Here is a 13,562-nt window from a genome sequence, read left to right as displayed (position 1 = left end):
TTCATCCCTTGGGGAGCGAGCATTTGAAACTTGAAGATTTGTCTCATCTCCTCTCGTTGGCGGACGTCTTTCTTTGATAGCCCTGATTTGAGTATGGCGACCCAAGCGCCATCAAGTGAGTGGCCTGGGCTGTTAAAATGAAATGCTACAGGCAAGTCATTCCTCTTGTGAATAACGTCAAGGCGGTGTTCTCGGAAGCGGTCAGCCAATCTGCGGCCTGTCTCCCCGATGTAGACTGTCCCAGGGCATTTACGGCACGAAATACATAATCATAATAGATTATCATAATAGTCAACTTCATCAATTCTCAAATTTCCCTTTCTGCAGTCATGGTTTACTGCACTGGGGTGGCATCCCCCCCTCTATAAAGTACGGTAGGTGGGGGCACCAAATGGTATAGTACTTACACTATTTTGATCTGAACTAGGGTAAAGATATCATATTGAATGATTTACAATGAAATAGGGCCTGTTTTGTGCAGTCTGGTCTGGAATTCATTAGGTATGGTTTTTATAAGACAAAATGCAATATTTTGTATACTATTTGGTATTTTCTTTCTTGAAATGTGGTGTGTTAAAATCAAAAGCGATATTATTATGATAATGGAAGCCATTCCTGGATATTTAAGACCACGTATCAGCGGACCTGTACAGACTGTATGTAATGTAATATCAATAAAAATTATTTAAAAAATCAGCGGACCTGATTTTTTGCTAATTGCGAAAAATAACTGTTGGTCATCCGTAACCAGTCGGCCAACAGTTGACTGACAGTTGGTAGCGGGGAGCTGTTCTTCACAATTACCGAATTTTTAGTTATGGAAAATCACATATTTTGGTCTGAAAAAAGGGTAAGGGTCTTAAAAAGTGGATGGCATCACCATCAGCTAATGTATGACTTTAAATATTTTTTTGAATTTTTGGAAAGTTTGCATTCAAATTCCCTCCCCTCCTCTATTTGCGGGCCCAAGAGAGGCCCGCAACCCTAATCTTGACAGTAACCAGCCGATTGCGTATTACGCGTGCGCGCCACGTTTATAAAGGCTATCTGCAAACCGGAAGTTGAAAATTTTGTTCTTCCACTAAGAACGATCGGAATGCAAAAAATGTGTCAATCACGACAGTTTGTCGTAACACCGGAAAGGAAAAATCTCTTCTCCAAGAATGATAAGAATGCGAAAAATGATTCAATCTCTCAACAGTTTGTCACATAAGATCTACGCCTCTGTCACATGGAAGATTGCAAACATTACAATTTGTAGACGTTGTTTTATAGGTGCTGCTTTTGAGAAAATTTGCTGTGATTATATCACAGATTAAACAACGGCAAAGCGAATGATTCCAGTAACGGTTATTCTCGAGGAATTCGTTATAACACTGACAACAGAGCGAGTTTATCAACCGAGGAAAATCACATCTCAATTCACACCACATGCTCGACTACACTTCACAATCAACTGTCAATCAAAAAACAACTCTGACTGGTTCACGGCCGGTTCGCGGCAATGATTAAAGCGTGACGCGTTGCTCGGAATAATTGTCTTTAATTTTGTCCAGTGATTTTTCATTAATCGCGCCACGTTAACAAAAGGCAAGCACAACATAGCGAGTTTACCGACTGAGAAAAAACACATCTCAGTTCACAACGAGTGCTCGATTACACTTCACAAAACTGTGTAATCAACAACATAGATTGGTTCGTTGCAATAGGAAATGAACATTCCTTGCGTGACGCGTTACTCGGAATACCATTGTCTTGTCCATTTTATCATTTATTTATCGACACTGCCATCTAACATTAAGCACTCTCGTACCAGTCAGTGCCTTTAAGGTAGTCCTAGGTGCGTCAAGGCCCGCACTTTCTAACCTGTGGTTACCACTAGTCTATAATTTATACATAGAAGATAACCAATACATAGAAGATAATCAGTCTCCACCATGATTATAAACCCATGTCCATTTACTGGGGCCAGATAACCAAAATCAAGTCTGCGTTCAAATTCCCCACCCCCTAAGTGGTCGGATCAAATTCCCCACCCCGGGAAAACTTCAAACTTATCAAACTCCCTAGGTAGGTAGGTAAGGTAGGTAATACTTTATTTACTTGACACCTTTGCCTTCCACCCGGGAAGGCAAAGGTGTCAAGTGCCTGTGGTATGCCCGGTGGGGTGGGGGGGGGATGTTGGACCTTTGATTTGACTGATACATAAGGTGCACAAGATATCATTTAAAGACTCGAAGGGAACAGCAAACTAAATGCTTGACCTAATAAGACCTGAGTGGTCATTGCCAAGACTCCAAAAGAGAGGTGTCAAGTTTGGTGACAGCACCTTGCAATTTAATGAGGTTTATTACATGAATTTATGATAAAAATTGAAAAACAGCTGAAGTTATTAGCCCTCTCGGCTGTTTCATTCGTGTAACAAAGGCGAGGAGTTACTGCATTTTCGGTCAGCATGCTGAGATTGTTTGAAAGCTATTAATTTTGTTTTCCAGTATTAAAATCACAGTTACCTGATTATCAAAACATTGATTATCTTTTTCTAACAAACCTCGAGTGCGACATACAGTTTCGCTGCTGGTAAAGCTTTCATTGCGCTAGTTCCTTTTATACATTCCGCCCGAAGAAATTGTAAAAGGTGTACCATAAATGATAGCTAAATTCCTTGCAATTGCATGTTCATGTTCTGTAAACAACGTTGTTCGCAGCGTATAAAATTGTACAGAGATTTCATTTGTTAGAAAAAGACCTAGGTCGTATATAAATTTATCCAAATTCAGCTCAGTAATATAACAATTCAATATTATTCACCAGTTTCATGAGATGAGATAGTTCATCTGGCAAAGCGTCCAGTCCAGTCTGGTTCAACTTCAGCCATCGTAAGTTTGGCATGTCTGCCACTCTTTTAGGAAAATCCAGCTTCTACATGTGAAACAGAAACAATTGTTTAAACATTAAAGGTCTTAACGGATGAGATAATATGGTCAGAAAGCCATACCTTGAAGTCATTCTTGGTCAAATCGAGACCGCGGACGAACGGCAACACACCTTCCGCCATTTTGCAGGCCGTCGTCCCAGTCGACACTCGCGCTTTTCTCAAGGGTAGGGTGAGGATACTTGCGAAATGCAATGTTATGAAAAAAAGAGATAAAAGGAAAAATATACTTAACAATTTAGCAAAAAGAAATAAGTAACAAAACTGTTAGTTTTAAATATTTAAGACAAATGAACTATTGTCATCCATGATTTTGAACTGAATTTTTTATTTCCTTACCCCACCCTACACCGTCTCGCTTGTCATTTCGAGGTTTTGGACGGAACACGCGCGAAAATGTATGAAATCGAAGAGAAAAAAACTTGGACCGAAATACTGCCTTCCCTGTTTAATCTACTTGTAGAGAATGCCGATGGAATTATAGATGACACAAGCTTACAAAGAATACTTGAATGGTTAAAGAATGTCTGTAAAAACGAACAAGAACTACAAAAACTCTTGCAGTGTGGAACTGTCGAGTTCATGTCGAAGGACCACGTTTTCTCCAATCCTGAATCATCTACTTTCTTTCTCAGACTGTTTGGATGTCTTGTGGCAAGGGCAGAGATATTCAATTCTTTTAAAAGTGACGGAGACGGAGACTTTGTTGCCCGGTTTCTTGACAAACCAAGGAATAATCCAATCTTGTGGAATGAGGGCATTGTGAGAAATGGATATTTTCAAGCGTTGATTTCTCTCACAGAGCACAAAGATGGGGTATTATGGCTCAGAAGTACAGGTAGAAATTTATTTTAGGTGATAGTTGAATGAAGTGATATCCTTAAGTCAATTTCAAGAAAGTATCACCAGCATCCCCAGGGGCACCGATGGTGGTGGTGGTGGTGGTCGTGGGGGGGTGGGGGTATAACTACTTAAACAGTTTGGGGGTCTCATCCTGTCTCCTTCATCCCTGGACCTTACAGCAGGATATACAAGGGATAAGAGATACAGGATGGATAATATTTTCCCTTTGATTTGGGTAAATGCTACAGCCTTGTATTTTGTAGAGGGTGACAGGGGGTGCAAGAGCCCCGGAGAAAAAGGGGCGGAAGTAGGATTCCTAAGGTAGTGGGAACCACAATAGAAATAGCTCAAAGAGATGGAAACTGGGCGGAAAAGGTACTGGAAGCAGGAAATTCACACACCCCTGCCCTCCCCCCCCCCCCATTTTCCTATTCAAAACTAGAGGATGGCAAAGTATCTTAAAGATTTGATTTTGTTAATGGCAGGGGAAGTCTATACCTGCCAACTTTTTCTGGGTCAAAGGCGTGAAATTTTTATCCTGAGAGTGCCAGGATTTCCGAAGACGATACGACAATGTCTGAAGTTTTTTGAAGATGTCCGAAGTATTCCGAAGACGTTCCGAACATATCCCGATCCCAGTACATGGACGTGTTTTGCTAAACACAACCTCGTTCCCAACTCTTTTTTTTTTGTCAAAACTCTGTCATTTCGGGGAAAGTATCCCGATATACTCATTTTACATGGAGTTTTCTTTTCTCGCACTGGTTTGAGATTACATTTTTTGCAAAATGTGTCGTTTGTGGTTGTAAAAACTCACATTTTTCGACTAGGCGTGAGAAATTGGTTCGTAAGCGTGAGTTGGCGTGAGATCGAAGTTTTCAACTCACAGGCGTGAGACTCACGCCCAAGGCGTGAGAGTTGGCAGGTATAGAAGTCTGTGATATGATATGTATGTATAAGGCAATGTATTTTTTTGCTTTTTTTGCTGTCATTCAGATCACATAGAGTGTGCACTGGACTGTATTTCTGACAGAAGCATGTATGTTGCCAATTCAGCAAGAAGTTTAATCACAAAGTTTCTTATCAAAGAGACTGAGTGGATGGTTAACCAAACCCCCAAGACAGAACACAACCTCATAGACAATGACAAGGTTGCAATCATTGTTGGAAGTTTGAGATCAATGCTTAATCCAGAGGCATCCACACCAACTACTTCAATGTTGGCTGTGATTGAAGTTACAAGAATGCTACTGTGCGAGAGTTCCGTGTCTGGACAAAAGATTCTACAAGATACCAAACTATTTCCAGAGTGCTTGAATTTAATGAAAGTTGGAGATTCAACAGTCTGTCAGAAACTTGTTGATGTAATATGCAAAACAGCAAAGAAAAGGTAACTATTTGTGAAGTGATAACTGGTGCCATTTTATACAGTCAGTAACAGTGATAATGTTTTCAATGTTAAGCCCGTAGTTTACTGTTTCTTTTCAGCAGAGGGTCACTGGAGTGGAGAAAACTAACAGCTGCTGAAAACATTCCACAGACTACTGCTTCAGAAGTCCTTCTTGGGTCCTGCATGGATCTTTTCAAGAAGGGCCTTATTTCAACAGGACTTGAACTAGTATCTGGTCTGGGCTCCTGTCAAGAAAGTTCCAGTTACAAGGACTTACAGTAAGTAAAGTCTGCATCAGGCCCAAGTGGCTCAAACCACCAGAGCTTATCCACTAGGACTATTTCTACTCCTCCCTGAATGGGATGCTAGTCCATTGCAGGGTTACCCCAACTTGTTCAATGGTACCCAATTATACACCTGGCAACAATTTATTGTTCAAAGGGTGGATAATGCTATCCACTGGATAAATCACTATCTTGTGGATAGCCAAGGTTTTATATGACAGTTATCTGCTGGAAAGTGAGTTATCAGGTAGATAGGGTTATCCACCCTTTGAACAACTGGGCCCTGGGTAGAGAGAGGCACTATGAGAGTAAAGCATCTTGCCCAAGAACACAACACAATGACCCCTGCCAGGGCTCAAACCCGATCCTGAGTCTAGCATGCTAACCATTAGGCCACTACATCTCCCATAAGGACTTTCAGTGTATAACGATAGAATGGTAGAATTCATGGAGGAGTGAGATGGCAATGATCAAATCACCTAAAAAAGTAAGGTTGTAGACACAGCTACTTTGGAGTTCTTTAAAGCTGATTTCCAGTCCGTACTGCGCAGACTCGGGGTTTGTTTTCGTTTTTGTTTTGAATTCGTTGAAACGTTACACTTCGTTGACAGCATACATGAAGTTTTTTAGTCCGCCATTACAGTTCGCATCGTTTAAGAATTTCCGATGAGCTGAAACGTCGGTTTGAAATAGCGTCCAGGTTCTTCTACTTGTTATTATTTGTTCTGCAAGGATATCTGGCGTTAATAATGAAGAAACAGGTAAGTTTGTCACGTAATTTTTAGTTTTGCTTTGTTTGTGAGGCTCACATAAACATTGCAGCCGAGATTGCGCAGTACGGACTGTAATTCATCTTTAAGACTAACACAATTTAAAAGTTCTTCATGTCTCTGATAAAAAAGCTTACTGGTGACATTATGACTCTGTCGTGCAAATTATTCTCATGACACCTTGTTTTTTATTTTTTTTAGAGATTTTCCACTTCACTGGTTGGACGTACTGTTTGACATTACAGAGTTGACACTTGACGTGATCCTAAATCAATCATGTGACAACAATGAAGAATCACAGAATGATTGTCATGTCAATGGACATAGAGACTTGGACACTAGGCTAGATAAAGGGCTGCTCTCACATGGGGAGCAGAGAAAAACATTCTCAAAGCAAAATCTTCAGTGCATCTTGTCTCCTTGGATTAAAGAAAGTCATTCCCTTACTCAAGTTATCTGTCAAGCAATTGCTGCAGCTCAGCAACTTACACAACAGGTAAAAGCTGTGCAATAATCACAGGGGTGTCCCCAGCCTTTTTTATGGGGGGAGGGGGCTCTACCACGTCTGAAATTAGTCACTTGAAGAAGGCCATTATACAGCTGTTCAGAATACACAGATCCAGAGTTTCAGTTTTCTCTTTTGAATTTGGACCGGAAGTCATCCTCTTCCCCAGGGCCACGCGTATTTTTTTTAAATGACATGACGTAGTGGCCCTGGTAACGGTAAAAAATATGATTTTTTTGATTGGCTGATAAAAACTGCATGCGTAATTAGGTAAAAAAACGAAACGCTTCTACGCAATTTTGGTTATACTTCCGGTCATCGAAACAATTGAAGATGCAGCGGAAAGTTTGAAAATGTTACCGGAAAAAGACCGAATAACACTGGGAGTTTGTTGGAATAACGTATTCACGAAGCAGACCTTCGTTGTCGGTTGTACTTTTTATTGCATTAAAAATATTGCAAACATTTGCACCATCAACTTAGCTTATACAAGATATACACACTAAATGGAGTTCATGAATACATGAAGACTTTGAAATTCAATGTGATATTTCTTACCGCTGCCCCAGGGGGGTACTCCGGGATCCAAGTGACGGGGATGTGCGAAGGATTTTTTTGGGGTCGAAATTTTCGATTCCGGGATTTTTTTGGGTAGGAGAATTTGGCAGGTATTTTTTTGGGTGACTTGATTTAAATAGGGGATTTTTTTGGGTATTAAAATCAAACTAAAGTGCCTTGGCGCTGCCTTAGCAAATTTGGGGGTAATTTGACTAGGGATTTTTTTTTGGGTGTTGTTTTTGGTCCAGGGATTTTTTTGGGTAATGTCGGGAGACTTAGGGATTTTTTTGGGTCCTGAGTTTTGCCTCCATTCGATCATCCCCGTCACTTTGATCCCGGAGAACCCCCCCTGGGACCGCTGCTCAATAGAATGATACCTCGTCGATCAGCGGCTTTTTTGGTTCTGAATTTTCTACAATACCTCCGCATGGCCATAAATAAATTTCACAGTATCATCAACCGTCGGAATGTTATCAGCTGATGATATCCACGACTCCATGTACACTATAACTCCAATTCCTCTGGATTCTAACTTTTCTATCTGCCGTCAGATAATATTGCGTGTAGAGACGACACAACAACATCGATCAACACATCTATCAGCCATGCAATTCAATGAGTTCCAAACGAATCGAATTGTGTAAGTTAAAATATCAACGACTTGAATTGCCAAAACCAGCTTTCAAAATTCGCTTTCTTCTCGTCTCAGTCAGCCCCAGCCTTCCCCTTTCTTTTACTGAGCAGGCGCAGACGAACATTTATGCAGAGGGCATGCGCTACCGGATGTCGTGGATTTTACGACATCCGGTAGTCAGTGTTACCAGAGCCCTTCGTTTCGCCGACCACGTGACCGAAAGAAACGGAGGCTCTGGGAACGAGAATGACCGGAAGTCTGAAACTCTGGATCCTTGTATGCGTGTGTACTGATCTCATGTTTAATATTCAAGGAAAAATTTCTAAAAGAACCTCACGTTTGTCATTTTCTTAGCTCTGTTCATTTGCAATATTTGAAACTTGAAAGGGGCGTTCCGGAACCCCAGGAAGCCTCCCCAGTGGATGCCGCTGAATCAGAAGTGACAACATCGGTTGAACTTCTCATAAATATTTGCCATAAATTAAGGTATATGAGGTGTCTATTTGCCAGATGTTAAAAAATAAATGTAGGAATTGTAAGCACTGCATGTTACCAAAAGGGAGCTCTGCAGCTTGCACGTCAGTGATTCAGAGAAAGTACTGACCAATACATTTTAAAACAAAAATAATTAACAAAAAGGTAAACACAATTTTTATTAGCAAGTTATCTTCTGTAAACTCTTCTTTAGAGAGTTTGGTTAGATGAAAGTTTCCTAATTCCCGTCCCCTGTTAACTTGAATTTGTTGTAAAAGGTTTGGAAAACTGTAAACTCTTCTTTAGAGAGTTTGGTTAGATGCAAGTTTCCTTATTCCCGTTCCCTATTAACTTGAATTTGATGTAAAAGGTTTGGAAAAATTAATAAATTATAAATGTTTATTGATTCTGGGGACGAAAGTGTGAACATTTGAGGATCTGATCACATATTGTGTAATTTTTCTTATTGTTTTTCAAGGCTTCCTCTCAACATCATTCTCATGTGTTGTATTGGCTAAAGCTTTGTGTAGACCTGCTCCAGTACTGCATCAACCCAATTAAACAATCCACTGTGAAACTTCATGGCAACCAAAAAGTTCTCAAAGCCTGTTTGGAATTCATTGCAAGCTTTGCTGAAGTTCGAGGGTCAAAAGGTAAAGAATTTGAATGGGTAAAATGTGAGTAAGAGGTGTAATGAAATATGGAATTATGGATGCCATCTGGAGTGGACCCTCTCAAAACAATGATGAAAACTTCACCTCAGAGAAAGTGAATTCAATGACTCAAGTATGAAAAGGTGTCTGCTTACATGAGTTGTCTGTTGGGGGGGGGGGGGGGCATTGGCTGTAAACTGAGCACTTTCAGAACCAGTTCTTACTGTTAGGTGTCTGCCTTCATAGTGGAAGAAGGTGAAATATGACAAGGCCATTCATGGCCAGGGGTGTCCATTAAAATGTTTAGAATGCTTATATTAAAGAAACAACCTTCCGACCTCTTCGGACTTCACTTAGACTTGGGTACAAATGTTGTGAGGGGAGAGAACACACTTTCAGGCTGATAAACGTATTAATATTGCTTTAACAGTCTGATCTTCAGGGACCATATGGGTACATATCTCATTTCCATGGAATTAAAAATGTATCATAAAGATACAATTTTTTCACACAGATTCAGATTTTTTTGTCAGATTTTTTTATTATTTCACACTATTTAAAACAATTAAACAATATTAACACTATTTACAGAAAATGCAATAATTAAAATAAGGAAAATATACAATAGATACAAAACCAAAATAAAATGTGCTCAGTGACCAAAGAAGAATATGCTATCGTGTTGGTCACTGACACGTTCAAAAAAACAGACAAGACACATAAATTACTAGAAATAATAGAATATGAATAACAAACGTATGTAGAATAAAAATCCTCAACGTTTTGTATTTCAGACATTTTTGAAGACACAGAATACTCCACTGTAAACCAATTGTTTGATGACTTAGTCGGGACGTTACTTCAACTTATTGAGAGCTCCGAATCCACCGCAACTGTAAGTTTTCGGTTGGGCGTAGACACGATTTTCGTTTGAAGATATCCCCACCTTTTTCTGTCCCTGAGAAGTTGATTCCAAGTTCCAGAGAAAAACGTTGTGGAGAACAAATGCCGATTCAAACCCTACACGAAGTTTTTCCGATCGTCATTGTCCAATAAGAGGCGCCCGAACACTGCTAAAGTAGTCAGTCTCGGACCTTCCAGTATCTGTAAAGGCCTAGCAAAACAAGGAAACATGTTTCCAGGAACACTCGTAGCGCGCGCATCTTCTCCCCAATGTTTCCCAGTTTTGCCATACGGGAAGCATTGTTTCCAGCGTCAATTTTTGTCTCCAAGAAGCAAAAACTTGCTTCTGCTACACCACAAAAACATTTCGTGTTTCCGCGCTGTTGAAGCATGGCAAAACGAGGAAACAAAGGCCTTTTCAAACGTAGGCGCAAGTAGCCCGGCAAGAAGTCGCAAGTAGAGCTTGGGTTGGGTGGCTAAACGGTGAAAAACTTTTGCTGACTTGCGTGCAAGTTTGCTCCCGACCAAAATGAACGCAAGCTATCGCAAATCAACAAAAGTGCACGCAAGTCCTGAACAAACAAGGTTTCAAATTTTCAACTTGCGTCTTCTTACGACTTCGTCTGGCCAAGCCGTAAGTTCGAGTGTCGAACTTGAGGTCAACTCATGGGAGTCATGGCCACACCTTTATCATGAAACATAAATCTTAATTTCTTACATCCTTTGTTGTTCTTTTAAAGGTGATATCTACTTCACTAAAGACGTTAGGTAAAGTACTTGACGCCGCGAGACCAGCATTTTTGACCGAATTGTTTAACAGCGAGATCAAAACAACAGACGAAAGGTGTAAGAAACGAGCGAAACTTGAGAACAGCCCTCCATGTGAAGATGTTCAGCAAAGTTCTACTCTCAAGGTTGAAAACCGCGAGAAATTAGCGTTTATGCTTTATCGGAGATTACGAGACTCCAGATGGGAAGTGAGAGATTCAACTTTGGAGTTTGTTGCTTCTCTCTTGCAGTTGCCAAACCAAGGTAAGTCTTCGTAAATCGCCTAAATATTTTAGAGCGATTTTCGGTTGAGTGTTGTAAAACCAAAACCAAAGTTATCACTTTGGCCAATCACAAAGGACGCCTGCAATCCAGTGAACCAATCAAAACTCGAAGCAAATTACATGTAGCCGGCACGAGGCGCAGTAAAATGTGTGTGGACGACACACGATTGGTTTTGGTTATAGTTCTGATTGGTTGAGAAAGTGGCGCGAGATTTTTAAAACCAATGACTAAGCGTTGTGATGCAAAACCAAAGTAAACACTCAACTGAAAATCGCACTACCAAGGCGGATCAATTTCTAATTTCTCCATACAATTTCAATACACAGTCAGGCAGACTGGTGATGAGAAAAAAGAAAATCATCAACTGGGGATATTGTCTTGATAGAACTAGAACACTGAAAGGCAATTCGTAAGGAGAATTTTAATTAAAATATTTCAAGCTTGGGATTGATGAACTGGTAGTGGATTTAAAGGGACTGTGTCACGGCTAAGTTAATCGTATGTTATTAAATTTTGCCAAATATTCGCTATGAAACTTAATGTTTGCAAAGAAATTAATTCTATGATTCTAAATGACAAAACCATAGCTTCATTGCAGCCAAATGTGTCTCCCGGGCGTCATAAATTAAAGTTACAAGCAGACAAGATTAACTTTGAAAACTGTTCCGCCGGACCATATTTCAAAAGCCCACATGGCAATCCGTTTCAATCTTCGACACTTTTGGCCATCCGTACCTTCTTTTGCATTTGGTGTGTTATTTAAATTTTCCTTCACTGTTTTAAGAGGTTATTTTATACATTTAAACAAATTTGATGGTCATTTCCTATGCCTAAGTTTGGCTAAAATCCGTGACACGGTCCCTTTTGGTGATTTTTTGTTTACAAGAAAACACATTTTGCGCTGCAGCTCCTTCGCCTCATTTTCCTTTACGGCAAATGTTGTGCTTTTTAAAAGTGCTTATAATAAATTTCATGGCGTACTTCCAGAGTTTGCACTTAATTTCCCTGAACTGAGAGTATAGTGTTGATTTATTCTCGTTTCTTTAGATTCAGTTCAAGAGTTTCTGTGTTTTCATAACATCCCTGTGCTCGTGTGGAAGGCTGTTGATGATAGTGAAAGCTACGTCCGTGCCTCTGCTATTCACCTGATTGGATCCTTGGCCTGTCAATCACAGCTTTGGACATCTCTTCTTCAAAAAGCTCAAATCTCAGAGGTATTTCCGTCTACAAACCATTCTTATTTCGTTTCGAAGGTTACCTTAATTCCCCCCTACTCCCAGCAATATGTTGCATTTCCAATTTGTAGGTTGTTTTGCGGAATAACGCAAAACACAAAACAAGGACACTGGTCCTACACTCTTCTCCTCACGCTTTCGATTTCGCGTCCAACGCGCAACTATTAGACCACCGCGTGTCCACACAGGCGCCTTTGGATAGCTTTCCTCGTGTTAGACGTTCAAATATTCAATAGTAAAAGGTCTTTTTAAAAACTACCATTTAGTGAGCGGTAGGTAGTTCTTAGGCGCTTTCCACTTGAATACTTGCTGAAAGATGGTTTATTTTCGCAGGAAAACATTCTGGGGAAGCTCTCATCCGTTCTTGTGGAGGATGACGAGGCGTTCCCGCGCCGTAGAGCCATGGAATGCCTTACAATGTGGATAACAAATCGCCATCCGATGACAGCACGAATCTTCCCCTCTAACAAAGCGGTGGACGACCAATCACAGACCGAGAGATTTCCGACGTCTGACGAAGTTCAGGACTTAGGAGTCGGGAGCCAATCGGAAGCAACGAAAACACCATCGGGATTTGAAATTGCCCGAAGCGTATGCCACGCTTGTCGGGATTTTGACTGGGAAGTAAAATTGCGTGGACTTGAATTTTGGGAAGCCGTCATAGATAACTTTACCGGGTTCAAACGCAATAAGTTAAGCGCTGGCACAAGCAAAGTAAAATCAGGAACTCTTTCTGGAGAAGAATTAGCTTCTGATGCTAAAAATGATAAAGCTTTCCAGGCAGGAGGCATTGCGTTGTGCTTTGAGGTTCTTTTCGACATGGGAGCGTTGGATGTCTTGAGCAAAGCGCTAAATGATTGCGACCACATGGTGTGTGAGAAAGCTCTTAAAATACTAGCTAGTTTACAACATGTTGCATATCCTGAAAACTCTACACAGGAACAATGTGTGAAAACCTCGAGGGATTTCCAAGAAACTCTAGGGAAAGGTTTTGGTTTGGAGAAATTTAAGGAAGTTTTACAAGGGGCGGATCTGCCAGCTTTAGTTCAGTCATGTGTAGCCGCTGATAACGCGCTCAGAACAGATCCAGTTTCGTTGATAGAGGATATTCTTTTAGCAGCAGAACAGCACGATGAGAATTTATTGGATTGTTACTGATTTGTCAATCTGTATTCCGACGTGACAAGAAGCTGTCTTAATAAAGCTCGACTGAACAATGAAGTTCCTTTTTCTCATTCTTAGGACGGGGTGCACCGCTGAGGAATGGCGTAACTGCCTTTTTTGGCAGAATACCAGTTGTATTAGAAAGCCGCAGCTTCCCCCTA

The 13,562-nt window shown here is 40.6% G+C and overlaps 2 protein-coding genes across 3 annotated transcripts in view; one reads left to right on the top strand and one right to left on the bottom strand.

The window, feature by feature from the left end:
* Positions 1-3,075, bottom strand: part of LOC144632987 (protein flightless-1 homolog) — a 38,607-nt gene extending 35,532 nt beyond the window's left edge. For both annotated transcript variants that reach the window (XM_078491746.1, XM_078491747.1), the window contains exons 1-2: positions 2,999-3,075; positions 2,812-2,922 (exon numbers count right to left, since the gene is read on the bottom strand). In XM_078491746.1, coding sequence (XP_078347872.1) covers positions 2,812-2,922; positions 2,999-3,058 — 171 coding nt within the window. In that variant the 5' untranslated portion in view covers positions 3,059-3,075. The remainder of the gene's footprint in view (positions 1-2,811; positions 2,923-2,998) is intronic.
* Positions 3,076-3,320: 245 nt separating this feature from the next.
* LOC144632952 (integrator complex assembly factor BRAT1-like) lies at positions 3,321-13,450 on the top strand. Its single transcript, XM_078491708.1, has 10 exons — positions 3,321-3,773; positions 4,775-5,168; positions 5,267-5,424; positions 6,146-6,152; positions 6,424-6,718; positions 8,872-9,046; positions 9,841-9,941; positions 10,690-10,981; positions 12,050-12,216; positions 12,571-13,450. Exons 1-10 carry the CDS (start codon positions 3,332-3,334, stop codon positions 13,393-13,395), a joined length of 2,856 nt encoding a protein of 951 aa, XP_078347834.1. The 5' UTR covers positions 3,321-3,331; the 3' UTR covers positions 13,396-13,450.
* The last annotated feature ends 112 nt before the right edge of the window (positions 13,451-13,562 follow it).

This window comes from Oculina patagonica, chromosome 12, assembly GCF_052425735.1.
Source record: "Oculina patagonica isolate OP01 chromosome 12, crgOcupat, whole genome shotgun sequence".
NCBI lineage: Eukaryota > Metazoa > Cnidaria > Anthozoa > Scleractinia > Oculinidae > Oculina > Oculina patagonica.
This window is presented reverse-complemented; position numbering and strand designations above follow the sequence as displayed.

Coding starts and splice junctions, on each gene's coding strand:
- LOC144632952 (XM_078491708.1), top strand. CDS start 3,332: ATGTATGAAATCGAAGAGAAAAAAACTTGGACCGAAATACTGCCTTCC. Junction 9,047..9,840: donor TGAAGTTCGAGGGTCAAAAG/GTAAAGAATTTG, acceptor TTTGTATTTCAG/ACATTTTTGAAGACACAGAA. Junction 12,217..12,570: donor AAAAAGCTCAAATCTCAGAG/GTATTTCCGTCT, acceptor TTATTTTCGCAG/GAAAACATTCTGGGGAAGCT.